Source organism: Marmota flaviventris, chromosome 5 (assembly GCF_047511675.1).
Source record: "Marmota flaviventris isolate mMarFla1 chromosome 5, mMarFla1.hap1, whole genome shotgun sequence".
NCBI lineage: Eukaryota > Metazoa > Chordata > Mammalia > Rodentia > Sciuridae > Marmota > Marmota flaviventris.
The window spans coordinates 92,687,608-92,714,877 of NC_092502.1; the positions used below are offsets into that span (position 1 = coordinate 92,687,608).

General features: G+C 35.7%; 1 protein-coding gene across 1 annotated transcript in view; it reads right to left on the reverse strand.

The window, feature by feature from the left end:
• Positions 1-27,270, reverse strand: part of Adgrv1 (adhesion G protein-coupled receptor V1) — a 521,596-nt gene that overhangs the window by 396,936 nt on the left and 97,390 nt on the right. The window contains exons 36-49 of the mRNA XM_027927625.2: positions 26,659-26,838; positions 25,903-26,066; positions 23,811-23,904; positions 21,731-21,809; positions 21,473-21,611; positions 20,744-20,885; positions 15,465-15,727; positions 12,981-13,156; positions 12,115-12,239; positions 10,461-10,618; positions 10,208-10,354; positions 9,771-9,878; positions 1,431-1,695; positions 599-721 (exon numbers count right to left, since the gene is read on the reverse strand). Coding sequence (XP_027783426.2) covers positions 599-721; positions 1,431-1,695; positions 9,771-9,878; positions 10,208-10,354; positions 10,461-10,618; positions 12,115-12,239; positions 12,981-13,156; positions 15,465-15,727; positions 20,744-20,885; positions 21,473-21,611; positions 21,731-21,809; positions 23,811-23,904; positions 25,903-26,066; positions 26,659-26,838 — 2,163 coding nt within the window. The remainder of the gene's footprint in view (positions 1-598; positions 722-1,430; positions 1,696-9,770; positions 9,879-10,207; positions 10,355-10,460; positions 10,619-12,114; positions 12,240-12,980; positions 13,157-15,464; positions 15,728-20,743; positions 20,886-21,472; positions 21,612-21,730; positions 21,810-23,810; positions 23,905-25,902; positions 26,067-26,658; positions 26,839-27,270) is intronic.

Here is a 27,270-nt window from a genome sequence, read left to right on the forward strand (position 1 = left end):
GCTTCCAAGTTCCTCTGGGCATCTCAGCAGCATACATGATGATTCAGCGACTGTGTGTTCTCCCTGTACTGTTGACACCTTCCCTAAAGGCAACCTGAACAACTCACATGGCAACTGGACTCCACTGCTTCTCTTTCTCAATGGCCTGCCCAAATGATGACTCCAGACAGCAGATATACTACACGTATATCCAACTTTCTGACTTTTCAAAAAATCCTTAAATGCTAATATTTCCTCTCTTCTTATATATACTTTCATATTTAAATATATATATATATATATATATATATATATATATATATATATATATTTAATGTCATTTTCATTTTCTCTAAATAAAAGAGACAAGAGACAAAAGAAATATCCTATCTTTCTTCTTCATTAACATTTTCCCCTATATTTTAGTCACTTGTTCTCAAGGAGCCTTTTGAAATTCTAGGACTTCTGGAAAGATTGTTGTACAGATATTGATTTTATACTCTTATTAAAATACCCAGTCTCTGGAATGTGACAATTTTATGTCTAATTCAATGAGATTCAAATAATCCTGTTTCACACTGCCTTTAGGATGACTGGTTAGCAGTTGAAAAGTCCTTACCTATTCCAGAGGCTGGTGTGAAGGAATGGATTCTGTTACCGGTAGCAAAATCCAGGGATTGGAAATATCTGAAAGAAGACTGTCCTATCTCCCAGAGGAAAATATCAATGGAATTCTGATCTCCTACAACAATAGAGTAATAATCAAATCTTGAAGTAAAAGTTACAGAAAGAAAATGGCAAAATTGCCTAGTAAGACTATAACAAAATGGTAAGAAACAAATTTCATATGAATCCATTTAATTCAACAAAAACATAACTTTTTAGATAATGTTTCAAATGTCTTTGCATTTACCACACAAAGTGTATGTATAGTTAGCTATTGACCATGACCCAACCATAAAGCAAGAAAAGAAGCAAAATATTTTCTTTTTTTTTAACATTGTTGAAATTTTATCTAAATTTTTGGTAAGCAAAAGAAATCATATTCTTATTTAGAAAACATTTTTGAAACATATTGTCAAAAGTTGCTGAACACTTTTTATTAGTACTATAAATTATTCATGACACCCCAAACATATTCAGATAAAAAGTTACCTGTTTGCACTTGTCTATGAAATCTTCATAGATCATTCTATTCTACCCAACCACCCCTTATTTTATTTTAACAGAACTTTAAATTGGTGGTTCAGGGCACTACAAGAGTACTGGCATAATGCTTATTTTTTCCTCAAATTGCATTTATATCTGATAATTAACATTATCCCTCAAGAAATAGTCTATGAATTACCTAAAAAAATGTTACAAGAGCATTATCATATAAAACAAGCATTATGAAGCTAGATGATTTGGGTAATAGCTATATTTGCATTATAAACACCATGTCATCTTACCTAAGAAGGTATTTTTGGCAAAAATTAAGTAAATATCATCTCCTGAAGACAAAGCTTCAACTTGTGTCGTTCCACTGACTGGCACTTCTTCAAAGTAAATAAATGTGCTGCCAGACCATCTGAATAAAAGGGCGTGTAGCCTGACATTAGCCTGGGAAATTGCTAAGAACAAAGAGTTGCCTCTGTTGAATAAGGCCATGGTCAAAACACCTCGGACAGGAAGATTCTGTTGCAATGCAAAGCTCTGTCCATTCCATCTGAAGACCTGTAGGAAATGTTCAAATATAAAAATCTTCATGACTAGGAATTTAGCACTAGGAAGAATTTAGCCAATGTCACATGTCTATTCTCCTGTATCCTTTTATTTAGTTAGGATGATACTTTTATTAAGTGGGAAAGTACCAAGCCTAACATGCAGAATAAATGAAAGAGAAATTATTTGAAAATAAATCTTAGAAGTGAGTACAAGATCTTCTGATGCTGCAACATCATTTCCAACATCTTGATCAACAGCATATAGAGAAATGCCTAAACTATTTTCATCCTCATGGTGGCAATGCATACAAGGCTTCAGGGTAAGTGTTCATAATATTTAAAATTAAAAGAAAGTGTATAATCGACCTGGTTTCTTATATAATTTGAGCACTTTCACAACAAATTATACTTATTCAGGATATGGAAGATGGTGGAGGAGACAGAAGATAATGGAGTAAAGGAAAGCTACTTCCTAAGCTGCATCCTGGTGTGGTAGGAGCCCTCTTCAAACAAAGACAAGAGGCACAGCACAGCTAGTAGATGTGTGCACATGCAACTCTGTTGAACAATGTGGCACCTTTAGTAACCAGGTATGCATGTGTTCCCCAGAACAAAGAAAGGCAGTGTGGCACACTGAGCATGCAAACACAACTCTGCTAACACTCAGGGCACATGTGCAACTCTGCCAACACCCCCAGTGGGCCTGTGCAGCTCTGTCAAAACTTCCTTATGATTTCACAGTATAGAATAACCACATGAAGTGTATTTTTCCATATAGGAGAGCAAAGGAGCTAATATGTAACAGGGGAAAGAGAGACTAGCAGTGGCTATATAAGGCAAATCTCTGCTGCAATAGGGGCTTGGCTTTTGGATGAAAATCCACCCAGTCTGTCCTGGCACAAAATAAACATTCTTTTATTTACCACCCTGGTTCATGTCTCTGTGTGTGAACCCCACAACAGTGGCCTGGGACCAAAGCAACAGGAGTACAGCTTCTTAACAAGGTGGGTAAAAGAGGAACTTCAATAAAATTTAACATTAGACACTGAAGTGGCTCAGGGACTCAGGAATTTGGGTACAATAACTGAACAAGAAGGAATACATTGGAGCAGACCTGGCAGCCCCACCACCTATGTAGATTCACCACAGACAGAGGGAGCAGAACACAGTCTTCATAGAGAGAAACCTGAAATCAAAAATGCTACCTAATCTTAACTGATCCAGAGGCTGTACTGCATGCTAATGCTTGAAAAGCACGCTCTATATTTCAACTGGTTGTGGAGAGATGAGGCAAGTCACAATGTCCTGCACACAGCTTTCCGGGGACCTAGGCTGGGCCAGATGGAAAGTGAGTAAAACAGTGACTACACTCAGGGCAAAGGGAGCCCAATTCACTTGTCCTTTGTCTCAGGCAGCTCATGTGACCAGCTGAAGTCTCAGCTGGCACGGTGAACACACTAAAGGACTAGACCAGAGAAGACAGTGCTCTTGAGCAGCAGTGAGTAAAGGATCAGCAACCCCCTGTCCCATGATTGGATTTTTGGGAAGGTCTTGAGAACCAGACCTGCAGATGACATTGGCTATTGTCTAATCTAGAAGTGGGTCCATCTAGTCTTTCCAAAGAAGCCCCAGCCAACAAAGCCCAAGAGGCCTAATGAGACCTCAGCCCTACCTGCTGGAACTTCCTTCACAGGATGCTGCAGAGGCAGTTCCTTGGGAGTGCACCAAACTGGTCCAGATGGACAAAACACCAGCTGACAGTTTGTCCTAACCCACTCCACCTCATACTAGTGAGAAGGGAAGCTGAGTCTTACATATTACATCAAACAGCTTCAATCTTAGGCTGCTCCAAGTGGCAGCTCAGAGAGCAACACAAAAACAGAAAGGACTAAACAACCCCACCCTTTGCTCTCTCTATCTGTATACAACTCAGAAGAATTGAAAAGAAAGACTGTTGACATACACAGAAACCACCCAATGTCATCAATTATTTTGTCTAATTCAATGGAGAAGTTTCCTTCACTATTCATTCTTCATTACAATTTTTAAAAATTCTTTCTGGGGCTAGGGCTGTAGCTCAGTGGTAGAGCACTTGCCTAGTATGGGTGAGGCAGTGGGTTTGATCCTCAGTACCACATTAAAAAAATTCAATAAAGTTATAAAAAAGTATTAAAAAATTATTTCCATGTGTGCATCATAAACAATATTATAAATCAAATGGACCAAATGTACATCTACAGAATATTCCACCCTATAACAGCAGAATTTACCTTCTTCTCAGCTGCACACAAATTTTTTCCAAAGTAGACCATATTCTAGGCCATGAAACAAATCTTAGCAAATATAGAAAAAAAAATCAACATATCCCATATATCCTATCAGATCATAATGTAATGAAACTAGAAATCAAAGCAAGAAAAATAATAGAAACCACAAAAACAGATGGAGATTGAACAATACTCTCTTAAATGAAGAAAATATCAAAGAAGAAATAAGAATAGAATTAAGAAATTCTTAGGAAAAAAAGAGAAAAAAGATACAACAGATCAGAATCTCTGGGACAGTATGAAAATAGTTCTAAGAGGAAAATTATAGCACCATTATAAAACTAAAGAATTGTCAAATAAATATGCTCATGCTTCACCTCAAAGCCTTAGAAAAACGTGAACAAAGTAACCCTAAAACCAGTAGAAGACAGGAAATAATTAAGATCGGAGCCAAAATCAATAAAGCTGAGAATAAGAAAACAATACACAGGATCAAGATAAATAAGATTGACACTTAGGCAAACTAACCAAAAGAAAGAGTGAGAAGAAGCAAATCAACAATATCTGAGATAAAAAAGGAAATACCACCACAGACCCTTTTGAAATCCAGAGAGTTATCAAAACCTGTTTTGAAAATTTGTACTCCATTAAACTGAAAAATATAAAAGACACTGACAAATTTCTAGACACATATGGACCTACTCAAATTGAATCAGAAAAATATAGAAAACCTAAATAGACCAATACTAACTAATGAAACTGAAACAGTAATTAAAAGCCTTTCAAAAAAGGAAAACCCAAGACCTGATGGATCTCAACTGAATTCTACTAGATCTTTAAAAAAGAACTAACACTCTTTCTCAAATTATTTCATGAAATTAAAAGAGAGGGAACACTCCTAAATACATTTTTAGAAGCTGGTATAACCCTGATCCAAAACCAGAAAAGATGCATCAAGGAAAGAAAACTACAGAATAATATCCCTGATGAACTAGATGCAAAATTCCTTAATAAAATTTTAGCAAACAGCATTTAAAAACACATCAAAAAAGACAATACACCATGATCAAGTGGGTTTTGTAACAGGAATACAAAGTTGTTTCAACATAAGCAAATCAATAAATGTAATTCATCCTTTAACAGAATTAAGGACAAAAATCACTTGGTCATCTCAATACATGCTGAAAAGGCCTTTGATAAAATCCAACACTAATTCACATGAAAAATGCTGGAGAAGCTAGGAATCAAAAGAACTTACCTAATCATCATAAAGGCCATTTATGACAAACTCAAAGCCAACATCATACTCAATGGAGAAACACTAAAAGCATTTCCTTTAAAAACAGTGGTGAGGCTGTCCACTCTCACCACTTCTATTCAATATAGTCCTCAAAACATTAGCCAGAGCAATCAGGCAAGAAAAGGAAATGAAAGGGATACAAATAGGGGAAAAAAGGACGTCAAACTGTTTGTTTGCCAATGATATGATCTTATATCTAGAAGACCTAAAAAAAACTCCACTAGACCACTTCTAGAGCTTATAAATAAGTTTAGCAAAGAAGGAGAATACAAGATCACCATCCATAAATCAATAGATTTCTTACACTCAGCTGAGGAAAAAATGAAGAAAACCATACCATTTATAATAACATCAAAAAAAAAAGAAAAGTGTTAAGAGTTAATCTAAAAAAGAAGGTAAAAGAACTCAGCAATGAAAATTATAGCACACTGAAGAAAAAAATTGAATAAGACCTTATCAAATAGAAAGACATCCCATGTTCTTGAATAGACAGAATCAATATTGTCAAAATGGCCACAATGTCAAAAGAAATATAGAGATTCAATGCAATCCCATTTAAATACCAATGATATTCTTCACAAAATTAGAAAAAAAAACAATTCTTAAATTCATTTGGAATAATAAGAGATACAAAATAGCCAAAGCAATACTAAGCAAGAGAAGCAAAGCAGGAGGTATCACAATACCTGATCCAAATTATATTTCAGAGCTATAGTACCCAAAACAGCACGGTTTTGACATCAAAATGGACATGAAAACAAATGAAACAGAATAGAAGGTGCAGAGACAAATCCACTTACCTACAGCCATCTGACATATGAATAATCTGTCAAAACTATATTTTGGACAGACGAAAGACAACCTTTTTAACAAATGGCGCTAGGAAAACTGGATAGCTATGTATACAAAAATGAAATCAGACCCCTCTATTTCACCCTATACAAACCCAAATAAAAATGGATCAAAGACTTGGGAATTAGACCAAAAACTTTACAACTGCTAGAAGAAAACATAGGCTCCATAGTCCATCATATAGATGCTGACACGGGCTTCCTTAACAAGATCCCCAAAGTGCAAGAAATAAAATGAAGAATTAATAAATGAATGCCATAAAACTAAAAAGCTTGTCTACAGCAAAGGAAACAATTAAGAACATGAAGAGAGAGCTGACAGAAAGGGAAAGAATCTTGGCCAACTATTCTTCTGATATTAAAAAAAAACACTTAGCACCAAATATAATAATAATAATAATAATGCAATCAATAAATGGGCAAAAGATCTAAACAGAAACTTCTCAAAAGATGAAACACAAATGGCCAACAAATATATGAAAAAAATGTTCAGCAGCAATCAGGAAAATATAAATCAAAATTACAATACAATGTAACCTCAAGCCAGTCAGAATGGCACTGCTCAATATGAATAATAATTGCTGGCGATGTTGTGGGGGGGAAAGGTACACTTGTACATGGTTGGTGTGACTACTAAACCACTCTGAAGAGCAGTATGGAGATTCCTCAAAAACCTAGAGATGGAACCACCCTATGACCTACCTATCCCACTCCTTGGTATTTTTCCAGAGAGACGTAAAGTTGACACAATGCAGGGATATAGCCACCTCAAAGTGTACCGAAGCAAAATTTTCAATAGGTAACTTATGGAATCAACCCAGATGCCCATGAGTAGATGACTGGATTAGAATATATATATTATTAGAATATATATATATCACAATTATGATACACACACACACACACACACACACAATGAAGTTCTACTCAGCCATTAAAAAAAAGACTGAAATGATAGCACTTTCTGGTAAATGGATGAAAATGGAAAATATCATGTTAAGTGAAATTAGCCAAAATCAGAAACTCAAAGTTTATATGCAGAAGCTAGAGTAAAATAAGGAAAGGAGAAGGTAAGGAAAGGATAATACAAATGAATCAAATATTAAATAATAGACAAGTGAAAGGAAGTCTAGCAGAGTGGAGGAAAGGGATGGAGAGGGGAAGGAGGATGGAAGGGAAAAGGAGGAGGGAAAAGTATATATCATGAACTAAAATAGATTTCCATGCATGTATGAGTTTTTCAGGATGAACCCAACTACTATGTATAACTATAAAGCTCTAATTAAAAAAAGAAAAAAATAATAATTATGCAGTCAACAGTTAGGACTTTGGAGACAAGCATTAAGCTAGGAGCCTGGGTACACTGACCTCCTCCTTTATCACTCTTATTAACGATGAGGAAAAGATAAAAACTCACATAGCAATAACTGAATTAATGATGACCATAAATTGAAACTGGTATGGAAGTCAAAAGTCAGGATGATATGATGAAAGAAATATATGATTAGGGGAATGAAGTTAGAAGGAATGACATGACAGTTTCTAAAACAGATGGTTATGGTGCTCTGAATAAAAACTAGCCCAGAAAGCTGACAGTGCTAAGGGGTTGAACAGTCAAGACAGGAAAGGGGAGGTCATGAAGTATCCTTCCTTTGGTGACCTTACAATTGCCATTCATGTAGGGGTTCTTCAGAGATTGAAATATTAATAATAATTATACAAGGACATGGCATGATCCAGTGCTATACTGAGCCAGAAGAAATATGGTTATCCTACATATATAGTATACTAACTAATGCCAAATTTATTATAATTGGGAATCACTAAATTTTTTTAAATGAGTAACACGAATCAATATTTTTAAAAGATTACTCCCGCTACCAATAGAGAATAAATCTGTGGAGATCAGAGAACTTCAGAGACTAGCTTGGAGACTAGCAGTTCAGGTAAGAAAAGATAAGAACTAGGCTTAGATGGAGATGAACAGAGGTGGAAAGAAATGTCTACACTAAAAATATTATGGAGACACAGATTCAAAAACACTTAATGATCAATTAGATATGAAAGAAAAAAAGGATAATTCAACAAAATATATCACAGAATTCTCCCTTGAACACTTGCATTTCTGAGGTTACTATTTCCTGAGATAAAAGCAAATACTCAAACACAAGTTTCATAGAGAAAATTAGAGTTCAGCTTGATATACATGATAACACACTCCTAAAATATATTTAAGTGGATGCATCAATAGGCAGTTAGACATTCAAGTTTGGACTACAGAGGAAAGGTTGCAGATATGATTTTAAAGACATTAGCCTATAGCTGATATGTAAAGCTAGCCTATAGTTCCTATGAAGAGCTACAGAACTGATGAAATTTCCCAGAGTAGGTGAAAAGAAAGAAGAAATCTGAACTAAAACTGAATTATGAAATACTCTAAGACATATTGATTCAGAAAAGGGAGGAGGAACCAGCAATGGAGACTGAGCAGCAGAGTTCTTAAGAAGGAAATCCTTGTGGTATCACAAAGCAAGAGTAGAGGGGGTTGAGATTTGGGGATGAGTAAGTCGCATGCTGGTGGGAAGTTGTGTAAGACAGTGATAAACATATCCACTGGATTTGGCAATCCAGTCGCCATGGGTGAGCATAAGAAGTAGACAAAGCTAGCTGACACTTCTCTCACGACGTCCTACCGCAGAGGGGAGAAAATAAATGAAAAAAAAAAAAAAAAGAAGAAGCTATAAGAGGAAGAGATCAAGGGAGGGATTTCTTTGTAAACTGAACAATTCTCAACTATTATGCCAACTGTAATAATCTCGTGGAGAAAGAAATGCCAGCTATGGAGGGAATAACTAAACCTTATGAAGGCTGAGGGGCAGCCATGTGAAAGGAAGGGCTTCTCCAGAAGGACACTCCTCCTCTGCAGCAGGAGGAAGGGGCAACACTGGATTTTAAATGGGCTTTTGAATTTGGTGTTGGGAAAATAAGTAATCTCCCTCTAGTGACTTTCATTTCACTGAGGTCATTAGTTGAAAATGAGGCGATAAGAAGCTTGTACAGAAGCGTGAGAGACAAAAATTATCAATTAAGCATTAAGGAGATTATAAGATGTAGTGTGCTAGAAAAATGTGAAATTTCTGGGGTGATGCTGAGTGCCCAATTGGCAATGTTAATCATGAATTTTTAGTGATACCATCTGTCTAGCTGTGTGATTTTTCTCCATAATGTTTTCCAACTCAATTAAATTCTGATTAAATGTTCATGTTTATGATTACATTTGCTTTGGCTCTTGAAGAACATATAATATTCATAACTGTTGTTTAAAAGTTAATTGGGACCAATCAATATTCATATTCTCCTTTACTACTTTACCACAAACTATGTTTTTTTTTTTTAAAGAGAGAGTGAGAGAGGAGAGAGAGAGAATTTTTAATATTTTATTTTATTTTATTTTTTTTTAGTTATTGGTGGACACAACATCTTTGTATGTATGTGGTGCTGAGGATCGAACCCGGGCCGCACGCATGCCAGGCAAGCGTGCTACCGCTTGAGCCACATCCCCAGCCCCTGGTTTTCTTTTATACCAAATCTCTAGACCCTACCTCATAACTTTCAATTACAGTATTTTTTAAAAGTTGGGGAGATCTTCATTTTCAAAGATTCATACCTGAGTTAATTCGGAATCCTCTCTTTGACTTGCAACAATTAAATAATCTTGACTGTCTGAAGTAAAATATCTTACTTGGGAACTTTCAGAAATAATGATTGTTTGCACCTGCAAGGAAGACAGAAGAGTGGGAATAAAAATTTAAAGAGTTTAACTCAGAAAGGCACTAAATATTATACTAATGAGTTAGTATTTGATGTTTAAGACTTGATGTTTAAAACTGTTCTGATCACTAGGTATGCATATATCATAAGCATACATCATTTCAAGCCAACAAAAATAGCCCCAGGTTAAGATACATGCTACAATTTGTATCAACTTGCAAAAAGTCCTGTTACTCATTAACATAGAATATACATTGTCATCCATTTAGATCAGTCTTACAAATCTGAATTTCTTTTAGGTAAAGCAATATAAAATGAAGATTTGGTTTTTACCAGGAATAATTGGAATCCAGATGTGAAGGTATACACACTGTTAACAGAAGACTTCTCTTCATTTCTTTCTTTATGAGTAATTACAAAGTAGGGAGAAAGACCAATATTAAAGGCCTCACAAGTTTTAGGATTTTGTATCTTTAAATCCTAGAAAATGAGAATTACAAAAAAAAAACAGTTAACTCATAATGTATCTCACATTTACTTGTATATTTTATTTTGTGCACTGTGAAAAAAAATAAGCAACGTTTACCTTTACTGGAATAAAAATCCCTTGCCATCGGTAAATAGTAAATGATGATTTTCTTAACATTATACCATATACTGAATCTTCCAAAGTAAAGAAACACCAGCCAGAAACTGGCTTGTCCAAAAAACTTTGAAATATGGAAAAGACAACATCCATTCCCCCTAAAAAACATAAATCATTATTTACCAGTGCATAATTCCTTCTCAAACTTATCTGCTCTAATTTGTTATTTAAACATTGAGACTAATGACTTCATTACAAATGAACTCCCCATGGTGTGTGTGTGTGTGTGTGTGTGTGTGTGTATGAGAGAGAGAGAGAGAGAGAGAGAGAGAGAGAGAGAGAGAGAGGCTAGAAAACTTAAAAATAGTAACTTAAAATAACAATTTTAGATAACAAAAGGAGTACTAATAATTCACTCTATAGCCATATGAACTTTCCCAAGGTCTATTTAAATATAAATACTTGCTAACTGTAATTTTAAAGGGAAATATGCTAAAACATGTTTTCTTTCTTTCTTTTCTTTTTTCCAACACTGGGGTTTGGACTCAGGACCCTGGGCATGCTAGGCAAGCACTCTACCATTGAGCAATAGCCCCAGCCCGTCTCCCACCCTTTAACACACTCTTCTGGTATCTGCAATCTACTGTTTTCTCCTGTACTTCTCACCAGGTCTCCAAATCCCCTTCGTGAGATCACTCTGCTATCCCTAGCCATTCAATCTGAGGCTTTTCAATTTTCAGGCTGGGTCTTCTTCCCTTCTCTGTCTAGAGCTCCTCTTCTCAGATTGTTAAATCAATGTCCCTGACTTTAAAAACAGTAACACATGTCAGATCCCTAAATCTGTCTTCCAGCAGAGACCTTCCTTTGAGTATAAACGCCTTCTCAAAAGGAACTCAAACTTAACATGTGCTAAAACACAATTTATTTTAATTCCCTCGCCAAAACAACACCTAGCCTTCTTTCACATATCTCTTAGACAGTGGCAAGACACTCTATCCTACCACACAAGCTGAGGAACTAGGAGTCATCTGGGTCTCACCCTCACTCTTGCACCCAGTTCATCACCTGCTCTAAACTGCCCTTTTGCTCATCTCCATGCATCCTCTCTTCTCTGCTATACCAACCAATTCTTTACACGGTCCTATGAATAACACTTCAAAATGCAAACATGATCATACCACACCATCTTCCCCATGCCTAAACCACTCAAAGTTTTCCATTAACTCTGGGATAAAAGATTGACATCCATAAAATATTTCTCAAGTTCTTCAATGATCTCTGCTTCTCCCCTATTTCTGTACTCCCTATTCACTGAGGTTCTTCAATTATCATATGTCCTTTTATGCCTGAGTCTCCTGCCTCTAAAGCTTCCCCCTCTTGTCTCCCAGGTTCCTCCAACCCAGTTCTTTGCATAATTGATTCCTACACATTGATTTTTACTTATTTATTTTGGTACACCTTAAATTCTAAGCTCTATGAGCTCGGTACCATGCCTAGGCACTCAATAAATATTCATGGATATAGTAATAAAATTAAATATCTGTTTCCCATTTTTAATAAATCCATAAGTTATAATTCATGGAAATAATGTAAATCTTATACACACAACATTTCTGAGTTACAGCATTTTGTTCTCATAAAAAACTGAACATACTCATGCCAAAGGCTGTTTCAGATACCGTCTCCCACTGCACACTCACAGCTAAATCAATGCCATTAGTACGCAACACATTTAAGTATACCGTTCTGTTGGTTTCTTCAATATCTATAGAAGTGGCTCTGAAATTGTGGAAAGCAGAAAAAGAATATAATTTCTACATATTTAAAATATATGTCACATTACCAGCGTATGCTTAATATGCTTCTACATTTATACAACCCAAATGACATGCACAAATTTGATACATGAAGAAGACAAATGGGTGCTTGAAAATATTCATTTATGGAGTTTTTTTTTAAGTACAAATGCAATACTCATAATCAGAAAATACTGAAGATCAGTAATTTAACATTACACATTTTAAAACTGTCTTTTTTGAATTTCTTCATACATAAATCAAAAACATCTGACAGGAAAAAACAGGAAATTCTTAGTATAGGAATAAAACTAAATCTCTTAAAATACTATATATAAATATCTGTCAGTTTCCAAAGGAAATTTTATAACTATAATCATTTTAATATGTTTAAAGAGTCATTTATTTGGATTCAGTGACCAAGTATATTTTATATTTTTTCTTGCTTTTTATTTCTAAAATCACAAAATAATGCAGGCCTTTTCCTAGAAGTGTGAACTATGAGAAAATAAGAATTCTGATGACACCATTAAGCAGGCCATGGTTAGGTCTTTGATGTTCTCTGTTATAAGAGAGCTTGTGGACTATGGATCTGTCTTCTGGAATTCATTTTAAAAGTCCACTTTACACTAATCACACTTCAATTTTCTTTTGCATTTTCTTATGTCAAAAATTATTTCTTCCTTATTTTCAGAAGTGATATTTTCTTATAAATAAATTATACCTATTTTCAATAGCAGAAATACTGAACAGCCCCAAAGGGGCCTGATTTTGTAATACTGTTATCAAGGTTTGAACCTGCGCCCCTAATCTAGCACCTCCCGTCGGATTAAACAAGGTGCAAACAAAATGCTCATCCATTTCTGGTTCTGTGTCTAATACAGCAGAAATGTGCAGGGCCTGAAAACAAAATAAAAAAAGTAAAGTTACTAGAATAGAATATATTTGCAAAACACATACAGAGAAATTTACTAAACATTTTAGAAACCAAAATAATGTCTTTCGAAAAACAGCACCTCTTTTTTATTTAATAATGGTCCCCATAATGTGATACCTACAAGTGTTTCATGTTATTACTTTTGGAATTTTCAACACTGTGGTACAAAGTGTCTAAAACATAAATGACATTTTTAAATAACACAGAATAAAATATTAAAATATTAAATTCATGTCCTTTTTTGGGATACTTTTTTATCCTGCTCTGGCTATATAACTTCATTAATCTCTTTCTAGTCTAGGATTCACCATTAAAAAGCCATGATAGAGGGGTTGGGGTTCTGGCTCAGGGGTAGCACTTCCCTAGCATGTGTGAGGCACTGGGTTGAATTCTCAGCACCACATATAAATAAATAAAGGTCCATTGACAATTAAAATATATATATTACAAAAAAGCCATAGTAGGAACAAATTAGAAACAACCCAAATGTACATCAACAGGAAAATGGATAAACAAATGGTGACCTGTTCAATAAAACACTATTCAACAATAAAAAAAGGATCAGCTACTGATGTCTGCAACCACACAAAATTCAGAAATATGTTGCATGAAAGAAGCTAAACACAAAAGAGTAGATATTATAAGGCCCTATTTACACAAAGCTCAAAAATCAGCAAAATGAGTCAATTAAAACATTACAAAGTGGTTTCCTCTTGAAAAGGCAAGGCGCAAAAGAGAACCATCTGGGTAATAGTAGTGTTAATATCTTTAATCTGAGTGGAGGTATTATGGTTTGAATATGAAATGTTGCCCAAAGTCTCATGTGCTCAGAGGTAGACTTTTTGGAAAGTGATAAATCATGATGGCTCTGATCTCATTAGTAGATTAATCCACTGATGGCTGAATGGATTACTTGTATTAAGTGGGTCACAAGGGATAGAGGTGATCCCGGAAAGGTCTGGGTTCTCTCTGGCACTTTCCTCTTGCTTTCTGTTTTCCCCAGGTGCAATAAGCTGACCAGCTTTCCTCAACCCCACCCTTCCACCAAGATGATTCTACCTTGAAGCCCGCTGACATGGACTGAATCCTCTGAAATGCTAAGCCAAAATAAATCTTTCCCCACTAAGTTGTTCTTATCAGTATTTTGTTCATAGTGATGAAAAGCTGACTAATACAGGTGTGTATACTATGTTTAAAATCATTAATCCATATACTTAGAATTGGTGCATTTTACTATTCGTATGTCAAAATAAAAACGTGGAGCAAAAACAGTTGTGTGAGCCAAAAATATTTAATCCAATTTTCTCTAATGTTTAATTTACCAAATGAACACAAAGTTTTACTTAAATACACGCCGAGAAAAAGACACAAAAAATTACAGTAAAAAATATTTTTAAACATTTTAAATTACAAAAAAAAATTATTAAGAGAAAAAATGTGAGTAAGGCAATGACAAATTTTAATATGCTTCAAATTTGAACTTTTGTATTTTTCATAATTTAAGTGTGTCTTTGAAGAAATCAAAGATTTTAAATTTGGAAGAACGTTTAAAAAATGAACAAAAAATATGTTGAACTTTACAAAAACTTAAAATTGAGAAAGTTATTTGATTGTTAGATGAATTAGTTTAGAGGAAAGGGCTGCAAATATATTTCTTTAAAGCAGTATTTTAGCTAGCTTGAAAAATGTCTAAAGATAATGCGATGAACTAATTTAAACTTCAACTATATTTTTAAAAATAAAGTTTAGTAGGAACAGAAAATCAATATACAGGAATGGAATATTAATATATAGAAAAATAAGTTTGGAAACTAAACTTATGTAAGGATAGATCACATTCATAATTAATCTCAAATCCAGGATTTTTCTCTTTAAAACACTATTCCTATTCTCAAACAGTTTGAAGCAACAGTTACATGCTGTTTAATTAAAATGTAGCAAAAAGAAATGACTGACTGGGGCTGGGAGCTTTTTTTGGCTTACACATTATATATAAAGTGAAGTATACCATTTAAATAAGTTTGGAATTTAAAATAAAAAACAATATGTGTATTTTATTATTTACATATTTCTCTATTAATAGTAAATTCCTTCAGTTGCCCTCTATACATATTATATAGTACATTAGCACTTGTCACATAATAATCTAATCGTGTCTTTATTTCTCACCTAAGTTGGAAATATCTTTTTCTTCTTTTGAGGATGCAGGGAAAAATATTTTGTAAATATTAGAGTTATAAGCTTCATCCTTATTAAAGTTTCATACTATACCTTGAGTCGAACACCTTCTTCTAATACAATATAGCCTTTGGAAGGAGTCAGGTCCTTGGATTCTGTTGAAGAATTCACTTCTGTGACAATGAACTGAACTGTCACAGTTCCAAACAGTCCTCGTGCAGGTTCCCGAACAACGTACAAGACTGCAACGCTTTCCTGAACGTAGAGAGCTGCTGGCTCTCTCAGGAAAAAGTGCTCACTGTTGTTAAATGATAGAACTCCAGGGCCATCATCATTAGCAAGGATGGTAATTACAGCTGTCAAAACAAAAATATTTAATGATAAATGAAAATAAGAAGGGCTGTTATAAATGCTGAAATGAGTGTGGATATTTCATTGGAAAGAAAGTCAACTCTCGACCTCAAGTGATCATTTTAAGAGTACCTTTTCCTTTTTTTTTTTTTAAAGAGGGGTCATTTTAAAGCATTAAATAAAATTTCATATTCCTTTATTATATGAAAATACTCTGCAATCTTAGAATGGAAGGCAGGTTTGTCAACCTGATGTGATGCTACCTCTCAGAAGTCAACAGCAGAGACCAAATTTAATGAAACAGTGAAAACATTCCCAGTAAAAACAGAAACAAGACAATGATGACTGCCGGCACTGCTACTGCTCAACATGTCCTGGGGCTATCCGTAAGGCAAAGGTAATGGACAGGAAGGTCCAGAACTTTCATCCTTAAATTAAATGCTTGTCTACTAACAAGATACAAGAAAAAATTATCATATGATAAGAGTTTGAAATATAAACTTAGAAGAGATTCAAGATAGTGGAAGAGAGGAAGGCTGCATTTTCAGTTGCTTCATGACTCCAGACTAAAGCAGCAGGAGAACTGTTTCTCAGCAAGGTGGGTAAAAGAGGGAACTCACTGATATTCAATTTTAGAAATCATAGTCGCTTAGAAACTTAGAAATAAAGATGCACAAGTCAGTTGCTGCAGCAGCAGCAGCAGCAGGAGCACTGGTTGGCCACAGAGGGGAGGGGTAATGTATAAAGAGAGAGACACAACAGACAAATTTAGCATGGAAAAACCTATACATGATAAAAAAGTCAAATTTAGCTACCCAGACGCTGCACAACAAGCTCTTTTTTTTTTAATTTTTATTGTTGGTTGTTCAAAACATTACATAGTTCTTGATATATCATATTTCACACTTTGATTCAAGTGGGTTATGAGCTCCCATTTTTACCCCATATACAGATTGGATGCATGGTATTATCTCTACTCCTTTATATTGTCTAAGAGTTTCCCTGTGACATAATATATGATCTATTTTTGAGAAGGATCCATGTGCTGCTGAGAAAAAAGTGTAACTGCTTGATGTTGGGTGGTATATTCTATATATGTCAATTAAGTCTAGGTTATTAATTGTGTTATTGAGTTCTATAGTTTCCTTATTCAACTTTTGTTTGGAAGATCTGTCCATTGGTGAGAGAGGTGTGTTGAAGTCTCCCATGATTATTGTATGGTGGTCTATTAGACTCTTGAACTTGAGAAGAGTTTGTTTGATGAACATAGCTGCACCATTGTTAGGGGCATATATATTTATGATTGTTATGTCTTGTTGGTGTATGGTTCCCTTGAGCAGTATGTAGTGTCCCTCTTTATCCCTTTTGATTAACTTGGGCTTGAAATCTATTTTATTTGATATGAGTATGGACACACCTGCTTGTTTCCGAAGTCCATATGAGTGATATGATTTTTCCCAACCTTTTACCTTCAGCCTATGTATGTCTTTTCCTATCAAATGTGTCTCCTGTAGGCAGCATATTGTTGGGTCTTGTTTTGTGATCCATTCTACTAGCCTGTGTCTCTTAATTGGTGAGTTTAAGCCATTAACATTTAGGGTTATTATTGAGATATGGGTTGTTCTTCCAGCCATATTTGTTTATTTATGTTACTAAACATGGTTTGTTTTCCTCTTTGATTATTTTTCCCCCCTTTACTGTCCTACCTCCCACTGTTGGTTTTCATTGTTATTTTCCATTTCCTCTTCCTGTAATGTTTTGCCAAGGATGTTTTGAAGAGATGGTTTTCTAGCTGCAAATTCTTTTAACTTTTGTTTATCGTGGAAGGTTTTAATTTCATCTTCCATCCTGAAGCTTAATTTCGCTGGAAACACAATTCTTGGTTGGAACCCATTTTCTTTCAGTGTTTGAAATATGTTATTCCAGGATCTTCTAGCTTTCAGAGTCTGTGTTGAAAGATCAGCTGTTATCCTGATTGGCTTACCCCTAAATGTAATCTGCTTCCTTTCTCTTGTAGCTTTTAAAATTCTCTCCTTATTCTGTATGTTGGGCATCTTCATTATAATGTGTCTAGGTGTGGATCTCTTATAATTTTGCACATTCGGCTTCCTGTAGGCTTCTAGAATTTGGGATTCTGTCTCATTCTTCAAGTCTGGGAAGTTTTCTTGTATTATTTCATTGAATAAATTGCTCATTCCTTTGGTATGGAGTTCTATACCTTCCTGTATCCCAATGACTCTTAAGTTTGGTCTCTTAATGTTATCCCATATTTCTTGGATGTTCTGCTCATGGTTTCTTAACAGTCTTGCTGAGCTGTCTATGTTCTTTTCAAGTTGAAATACTTTATCTTCATTGTCTGATGTTCTATCTTCTAAGTGTTCTACTCTGCTGGTAGTATTCTCAATTGAGTTTTTAAGTTGGTTTATTGCTTCCTGCATTTCTAGGATTTCTGTTTGTTTTTTATAACCTCTATCTCCCTGTATAGTTGATCTTTTGCTTCTTGGATTTGTTTATGTAATTCATTGTTGAAGTGATCTTTCATTGTCTGATTTTGCTGTCTGATGTCTTCCTTGAGACTCCAGATCATCTGAAGCATGTATATCCTGAATTCTTTATCTGACATTCCATCTGCTGCAGCTATTACCTCTTCTAACGTTGAGTTGACCTGCATTGCTTGTGGTCCTTTCTTTCCTTGTCTCTTCATACTGTTCGCGTTCCTTTCTACTTGGTGAAACTGTTGTGCTATTGAATTTTCCTCCTATATATTTATATTGGTCTTGTATAGTTGCAAAGTCTCCCTCGCAGGCGCGGGCGGCGGCTCTGCCCCTCCTCCAATTGGGGCAATGTGCCTACCACGCCGGCAGGCCACTGGGCCTGCTCTGCCGGTCGGTAGCAGTTCCGCCTACCTTGCAGGCGCGGGCGGCGGCTCTGTCCCTCTGAGGGCCGCTAGGCTTGTTCTGTCGGTGGTCGCAGTTCTGCCTACTTTGCAGGTGCAGGCAGCGGCACTGCCCCTCTGCAGGCCTCTGGGGCTGTTCTGCCGGTGGGTCGCAGGTCCGCCTACCTTGCAGGCTCGGGGGGGGGGGGTGGCTCTACCCTTCCTCACGCCACTGGGCCTGTTCTGTCTGTCGGTTGCAGGTCTGGCCTGTTCTGTTGGTGGTCACAGTTCCGCCTACCTGGCAGGCGCGGGGGGTGGGGGGCGGCTCTGCCCCTCAGCAGGCCGCTGGGCCTGTTCTGTGGGTGGTCACAGTTCCATCTACCTTGCCGGCGCAGGGGGAGGGGGCAGCTCTGCCTCTCAGCAGGCCGCTGCTCCTGTTCTGCCGGTGGGTCGCAGGCCCGCCTACCTTGCAGGAGTGATTGGAAGCTCTGTCCCGCCACGGGCCACTGGGCCTTTTCTGTCGGTGGTCACAGTTCCACCTACCTGGCAGGCGCGGGGGGTGGGGGGCGGCTCTGCCCCTCAGCAGGCCGCTGGGCCTGTTCTGTGGGTGGTCACAGTTCCACACAACAAGCTCTTGTTTGAAATGAGCTTGTTGTGAAATCTGTTTCTCTCAACTGACAAGGGAAGACCTGACATGGAAGCCATCTTGAGGAGGCCACCTTGCAGTCTGCTGCTGCAGAAGCCTGCAAGATCATACAAGCACGGCCATAATGTCCCATCATGTGGCCCAACGTGTACCTAGTAGAACACAAATGCAAGAGTTATGGACAATATTGTACCCATGGTGATTCAAGTAAGAAATACAGAGGGGAGTGCAACTCACTAACCCTTTGAGTCTGGTGGCTCACGTGACCAGCTGAAGAGGTCATGAAACTGAACAAGTGGGTGTGAATACACTTAGGGACTAAGTGTGGGAAGGACACGTTTGTGGGCAGCAGAGTGTATAAGACCCTTAGAGAGGTGTAACACCTGGGGAGGACTGGCTTTCTTGTCCTACAAATAGAATTCTAGGGAGATTCCTGAGATCCTGGCAGAGATTGTCATCAGCTTGGCACTAGGAATGTGTGTTCTCCAGGGAAGACAATACTCAACAAAGTCCTTAAGCTCTGATTAGACCTAAGCTCTAGCCACCGGAACATCACTACTAGGACTGTGCAGAAGCCCCACACTGTGCAGAAGCCCCACACTGAGTGCATCAATGCTGTCTGTCTGCACAAAACTGCAGTTGATAGTACTTCCCATTCCTTCCTATCTTATAATGGTAAGAAGGGAAACTGAAATCTATTTCAAACAACTTCAGTGTTAGGCCAATCCAGTGGGCAGCTTAGTGAACAACACTAAAAGAGGAAGGAGTTAACCCCCAACCAAGGTTGTGTCTCTTACTCTCAATACATAGCCCAAGAAGAAACAGAATGAAAGTTGAGCATAGGCACCAACATCCACCTTTATCAACACTTTGAAACACCTAAGTGGAGATAACTCTTTAAGTGTGCATGTGTGTATATATGTTCTTGCTGGAGTGATTGGCTGGTAGACAGACAGACGGACATATATACATACATACATACATACATACATTTGTTTCTTTTTATCTCAGTTTTAGCATTTTTTAAAACATGTTTATTTTTCCTTTAATTGACCCTTAAGGGTCTGTTTTTGTCTTGTTTATTTTGGTTTTGTTTTGTTTCTTTTTTTACTTGTTTCTCTTTCTCTCCTTTTTTTTCTTCTCATAGTCAAATTCTCTTGTTCACTCTTTTTCTTTCCCTTTACTTTGTTTTATCTGTTTTTTCTCCTCCTTCTTCATAGCCATAACTGGCGACATCTTTTCTGCATTCTCTCTGTTCATGTTTTGAACATTCTAAATTGAGGAAATGACTCAATAATATCTTTAGTACCAGCTAACTCTTTTTTTTTCTTTACATAAATATACACATACAAAAACACTGACATAGAATTTCAAGATGCTTAATTTAAAATGTTTTTTATTCTAAGTAGAAATCATCAAGTCTCTCTAATCTGTCTTTCCCCCATATTAGGGAAACCAGCATGAGAAAGAGGTGGCTATGGAGAAGAAATTGTCAAATACCTATTGTCTGTTGCCCCAGTTCCAGTCCAGGAGAAGGATTTGTTAAAATGAGCTGAAATTTTTCATCTCCTTCTGGAATGTCATCATCAAGAATCATGATTTCTATATTTTTATGTCTTTCTCCATCAGCAAAATGAAGAATCTGGTTAAAAGTTAAAAGGAATAATATCATTTTGAAAAACATTTTTTTAATAAAATGTTTGGGATGAAACACAATATAGGTGCAAATACAAAGAATTAGCTATCTTAATTTATTTAAATTGACAATGTTTTATTTGAAAATTAAAATTTATGGAGGAAAAGAAGAAGCTGAACATCTGATTAAGGGGAAAAAGTTACTAAGAAACAAAGTAAAAAGTTTTTAAAACACTAAGTGTTTCAGTAAGTTAAAAACAATGAAATAAAGGATAAAAATTTCAAGATAAGAAACACTTTGAGAAGGTCATCTAATGATATGAGTTCCTTAACACAAGATCTGTGTTCTCCAATATCAATTGTTACAATAGAAAAATTAATCTGCACAGAATAATCGTTACAATAAGACTAAATTTATATTACTTACTAAAATACTAAAATTATTTGCCACATGAAAATCTGTTCTAATTTACTGTGAATTAGGTTATATAATAGTGTACTAATTTATGTAGGACATAAGTCACTATAATTCTCAGGGAACAGTAATTTTAAAATAATGCATAAAGGTCGTCTGGGATAGATGTTAAGACCTACCACTGGCGTGAAGATGTAATCCAGCCCCAGTTGTGCTTCCAAATTCTGGGCGTACACAAACAAGGACACATGGCCAAGAGCCTCTCCACTTCTGTGCGCTACCAACATTACACTTCCATGGGTTTCATTTACTTCAAATCTGTAAGAACAGAAAGAGAAAGTAAAGAAAGTAATTTTTTTTTCCTATTTTGAACTTCTATTTGGTAGATGGTAAAAGATCTGAAGCTTGGAGAAGGGCTCACAGAGCCATGGGTTCACCTGCTGTGCTGCCATTGGATCATCCCTCGGGCACCATCATTGGCATCAATAATGATTTGTGCAGTCAAGCCTTCTGAATCTGAAAAATATGCAGACATATTTAAATAAATACAAATTTATTACTATAAATTTTGTATAAAGTTTTATTATTAAACTTTAAAATTTTATTATGCTTGATCTAGAATTTAAAGATAGTCCCTCTGAGATTATACAATTCCTAATATGAATATTGCTGATATTACTCAAAAGAATTTAAGACTACAAAGGCACCAATGCTAATAACATCTGAAAAAGACCACTTTGCTGACAAGAGCCACTGACTTATAAAACTTAAATCAACCACGAACAGCATGAAATAATAAGCAACTAAGGTTATGGAGCTTTTCCTATTATTTTAATAAAATTTAAAAACTCGGTACCTCTGTTCTGTAACAGAACTGTTTCAGATGGGAAGGAGTAGAGAGGCAGAAAAAAGAGGTAAAAGAAATGAGAAGAGAAGGACAGGCAAGGAGTGGCACAGAGACAAAGACAGGTCTGATAAAGAGACACAAGGACAAAGGATACACAAACCAGAAAGCAAGAAAGATGGGGTTTCTATTAAGGAGAAGAAGAAGGAGAAGGAGAAGAAGAAGAAATCTTTGTAGAATGAAAAAAAGAGACTAAGGTTGAAGTGAATTTCTCTTATCATTTTTATTTTGTACTCTGTCCATCAAGCTTAATACGTTACCAATACCTGCTATTCAGTCTTGAAATATTAACTAACCCTGTTACTTATGTTTGTTTGATTGTTTTTTAATATTTGCTCTTTTCCTTAGTCTAGGTTGCCTGTGACAGCTGCACAGGTAGAGAAAGGAGTAGGGGTTTATGCACTTCTCTCTAGATTGAAGAGAGCAATACTGAGAGAATATAAAACCAAGAGAGAATATAAAACCAGGATTTGTGCCCATCAGAGTATCCCAGCTCTGCCATTTCATAGCTGTGTGATTATGGACATATTATTTAGTTTCTCTTAGTCTCAGTCCCCTCATCTATAAAATGGGAAGATGTAAGTAACATCAGTTTGCCACTGAAAACATATGAAATAGGAGCATCATAATGCATTGAACATCAGTCATATACTCAAACCACCTGTAATGTGAATATCACAGAAACAGAAAGTATTTTATTAGTTTTCTTAGTATGAAAAATGTTTATCACGTAATCAGACTTGATGGAACAGCCTAGTCATTGCACTCTTCTATTTTTTTGCAAAAGATCTGAAATTTGTCAAACAATAATATGTAGGAAACTAATTACTTCCTTTCCGTGTTTTCAAACTTGTCACAATGAGTCTCTGATGCGAATAAGGAATGCTGTTCCTCAAGCCACTGGGCTTGCCCAGGCTTCTCCTTCACCAAGTTAATGTCCCCTGGATGCAATATTCTTTCTACCCTCATGATGGGGCCATGGAGCTGGGCACCCTCTGTACTACTCACTCCCACCCCCTAGTGGGCCATCACACACACAGGCTTCAGACAAAATTCCTTAATACTAAAACATCCAAACTGCAAACAGGAGTTTTTGCTCCAACATGGGAAGTCATCTTTTTAAAGGAATCTACATAAATCTATACCAAAGTTCAAATTTTACCTTTCAGTCTGTAATGAATTAACTGAGTCTTTTCTAAAGCATGAAAAGAAAAAGATCAAAGGTCAAAAAAGAATCAGAGAACACAACAAACAAACAAAAGATCTCTTACCAAAAAGAAAATAAAATCACCTGAAAGTTGGAGAACTAATGAAAATAGCTAATTAAATGTTTAAAGAATATGAAAATAAAATGCCTTCCCAAGAACTAATTCTATTTTGAGGATTACAAATTTGCTTATAAAATAGTTGTAAAATGTAAAGCCCACCACATAATAATTCTTAATGTGTTTATACTGTCCAATGCCCAAAACCACAATAATGCTGCTCTCTAAAATAAATGTAAAAAGCTCACATAGTTGAAATGAACAAACACACTTCTGATTAAAAATGAAGTTACTTTACTTCACTAGAAGGAAGTAAAATTAAACAAGCAAACAAAAGAGACAACATACCTAGTCTTGGAGGAAATGAGGTTAAAGGGGCCATGATAAGTTCCACATAGGTTAAATTCACCAGGAAATATTCTTCTAGTTCAGGTATATCATCCTACAAAAATTACATACATTAAATTCCTTTAATTACAAATCAAAAGCTATTTTTAAGTTGTCTTACAAATATATATGCATCAACAGTATACAGAGTATCAAAATGAAATTGCAGCAGAAAATATCTAAATTGGAAAAAAATAGAAGTATTAAACTTATACCTAGCTGTATAGGTTGAACAGTATGAAACCACTTAATAATATATTTTCAGCCTAGACCTACATAATACACAAACCAATTATATAAATATATAAACCTGGTTATTTTAAATGTAACATGAACAAAACATTTTAAACTCCATAATATCCAATATTTAGAATGAGGGATAGAATGATATATTATAATGTATACACACACACACACACACACACACACATACACACACACATTACATATATGCTTTTCAATGAAAGAGATCTTCAAAATTCTATAATTTTAGGTAAGTTGCTTAAATATTAAGGCTCCAATTCAATCATCTTTATAATGGAAGAAATAATAGCTACTTTGGGGTGAGATTGTAATAATAATTTAAAATAATGTTTGTGGAGTACATGATCTACAGACAATACTTTTAAAATGATAGTTATTATTATTAATCATTAGACCACATAATAACCAATGAAAAACAAGGCTGGTGCCCAAACAGCAAAATCCATGTCAGGAGGGACCAGCCAGCCACTAATAGTTACACACTGTGTAACTATTGCTTTTGTTTATCAAACCTGCAGTGTTTTAATCTAGTGCTACTCAAAGAGCAGAAAGGGTTGCAAAGAGCTAGGGAGAAAGAAAAGTGAAACTGAAAACCCATGTTTAAAAATTTAGACTACAGGGGGAGGAAAAGAATGGCTATATATTTTCTGTTTTTAAAACTAACATAACTAAGGAATAATTCACTTACTTAAATTCAGTTACATTAACAGATGAGACATTTGAAAGATGACTTGCCTGTGATTTTTGTCAAATCCTGTGTTACCTGTTACATATTGATATAATATTACCTTTTATTTTATGGATTTGGAATTCTCATAATGCTACCATAGCTCATAGTGCCAAAGAAATCATAAAAACTACTCACTTCAGATGGCTTATCCTACTTATAAATTCATAAAAATAAAAGACCCTGAGAGAATAGAACCTTTTAAAAATGGAATCTCCAAAATACATAGTAAACTGAAAAATATTTTTCAAATGAAATATTCATTCTCCACTACATACCGTCCCCTAACCTCACTATAATACTATTTTTATAAACCTCTTGGAAATGTATTTTAGTAGCTTAAACACTAAGCTCTAAATCAACATGGGAGTTCACAATATGAAAAATTATTTAAAGTACAATTTCAGCCACCAATGATTACTTTAAGCTTGACCATAATCACATTTTATGGTATCAGTCTCTAGTGAGGTTCCTGCTGTCTCTAATTTAACAGGTTCTACCCACAAAGACTGTGACCTACATGGATTTGCTGGTCCAATAAATTGTTTGGAGTAATCAAAATGCTCCTTTGGAACCTCTTAGGCCAGTTTCTTCCTATAGGGAACTGCCCTGAGGAAATTCTCTTTTTCACAAGATGTTTCTATAAGCAAAAGCACAAAAGCAGGATAGCCCATCTAAACAGGAGGAGAAACTTCTGTGTGATTTGAAAAAAAAAAATCATGAAAAATAATAAGCTGATTTAAAGGAACCAGAAGAGGGAATGAAACAGAAATGAATTCAAGAGTTTCTGGAGATTATAGTTGTAAACTATACCAACTTTATATTAAAGGCAGAGTAATGTTTTAATATAGAGAGAATTAAAAATTATCACATAATCTTAGCTTTCATGAAATTCATTACTTAAAAAGGGCTTGCATGTTTTGCTTGCTGACTTGTACTTCTACTGGTTGGTAGAAATCTCTTCCTGGAAATATTAATATGTTTTAGGATATTCTCTCAGGTTCTACTTTGGGGTTACTTTAGGTTTGATATAATCACAGGAAAGTAACAAGAGAGTTTTACCTCAAGTATAGTGATGTTGATGGCTGCTGCTGTTTCCCCTTCTTCTAAAATCAGAAAGCCAATTACTGGGACAAAATCAACTTCTGCTTCTGCAAGGTTTCCCTCAGTTTGATTCTTCAGACTCAGCATTCCAGGAACCGTGGTATACGTAACATTGATAGCTCCTAATTGAATTGGTTAAAAAAGGTTTTGTAGTTATTTAAACTTCTAAATAAGTCTCACTATGTCCTCAGATCTTTCCTTTAGCAACTGCAGTAACTTCTACTGTTGTCCTCAATTCCTTGGCCTTTCCTATTTCCACAGTCTTTACCATGTGAGGATCAGCGATGGCCCTTTCTGGGTAAGGTATACAAACCCCACCTGGGGACTCTGAGTTTGTGTAAAAGAAAATAAAATTGATGATGTGCTAGTCATGAGCCTAGACCTAAGGTTTTCACTTGCTTTCTTGTGCTTCTACTTGTCCAGGAGAAGAATAAAAAACATGGAGAAGAGCCAGCCCAGCCAAGCCCAGTGTTATCAGTGGACCCACATGCCACCTCCTACCACATCCTGCTGAGATTTGTTACACATCATTTCTGTGCAAATAGATAATTCCCTTGGAATCTTTTAAAATTAAAGAAGTTATAAAGTACTATCCCCAAACTAATAAATATTATTTTTTTCCTTCCCTGATTTATTTTAGTAATGGCTTTATCCACACAAAAATACTTCGAAAGCCCTTGCCAGAAACCCCATTCATTCTAGAGCAATACAAACCTAGAGATCCAAATTCTCTGTTGATGAAAAGCTGAATTGTTATGTTAGCCTCCTGCAGCAAGACAAATCTTGATGAAAGAGCAAAATTTAAAACTCCATGTGGTTCATCACTGGCTTCCACTGTCAAGACAGCTGCGTATCCTTGAGTATCAAGCAGAGCAATTCCTGCTGGTGGAACTCCTAAAAATATCAGGGACCCCATTAGGAAACCTAACAGAAATTTGGCATTAACATCTAAATATGTAAAACATATCCCCACTCTAAAGCATTTTAAAGTCACCAGAAAGGGTTCTCCTTTGTCACGTCTCTACAGAAATCTCCAGGTGACAAAGATCCTGCATTCCATCCACCCTTCCAGAAAGTAAATCATGAAGTTTTCACTTGGCATATTATTGTCATTACTGATTGTATTTGTTATCTGAATTTCAGAAATGGAGTAGAATCTAGGGAACGTACCTAGATGTCTACTCAAAAAATGACTAAATTTGAATTGTTATATACTATAATTGGTCTAAAATCCAAATGAGTTTGTTGACATAAAATTAATTTCAAAATTTTCTACCCTTGAAATTTATTTCATTCCATAAATAACTATTTAGCAAAACATTTTAG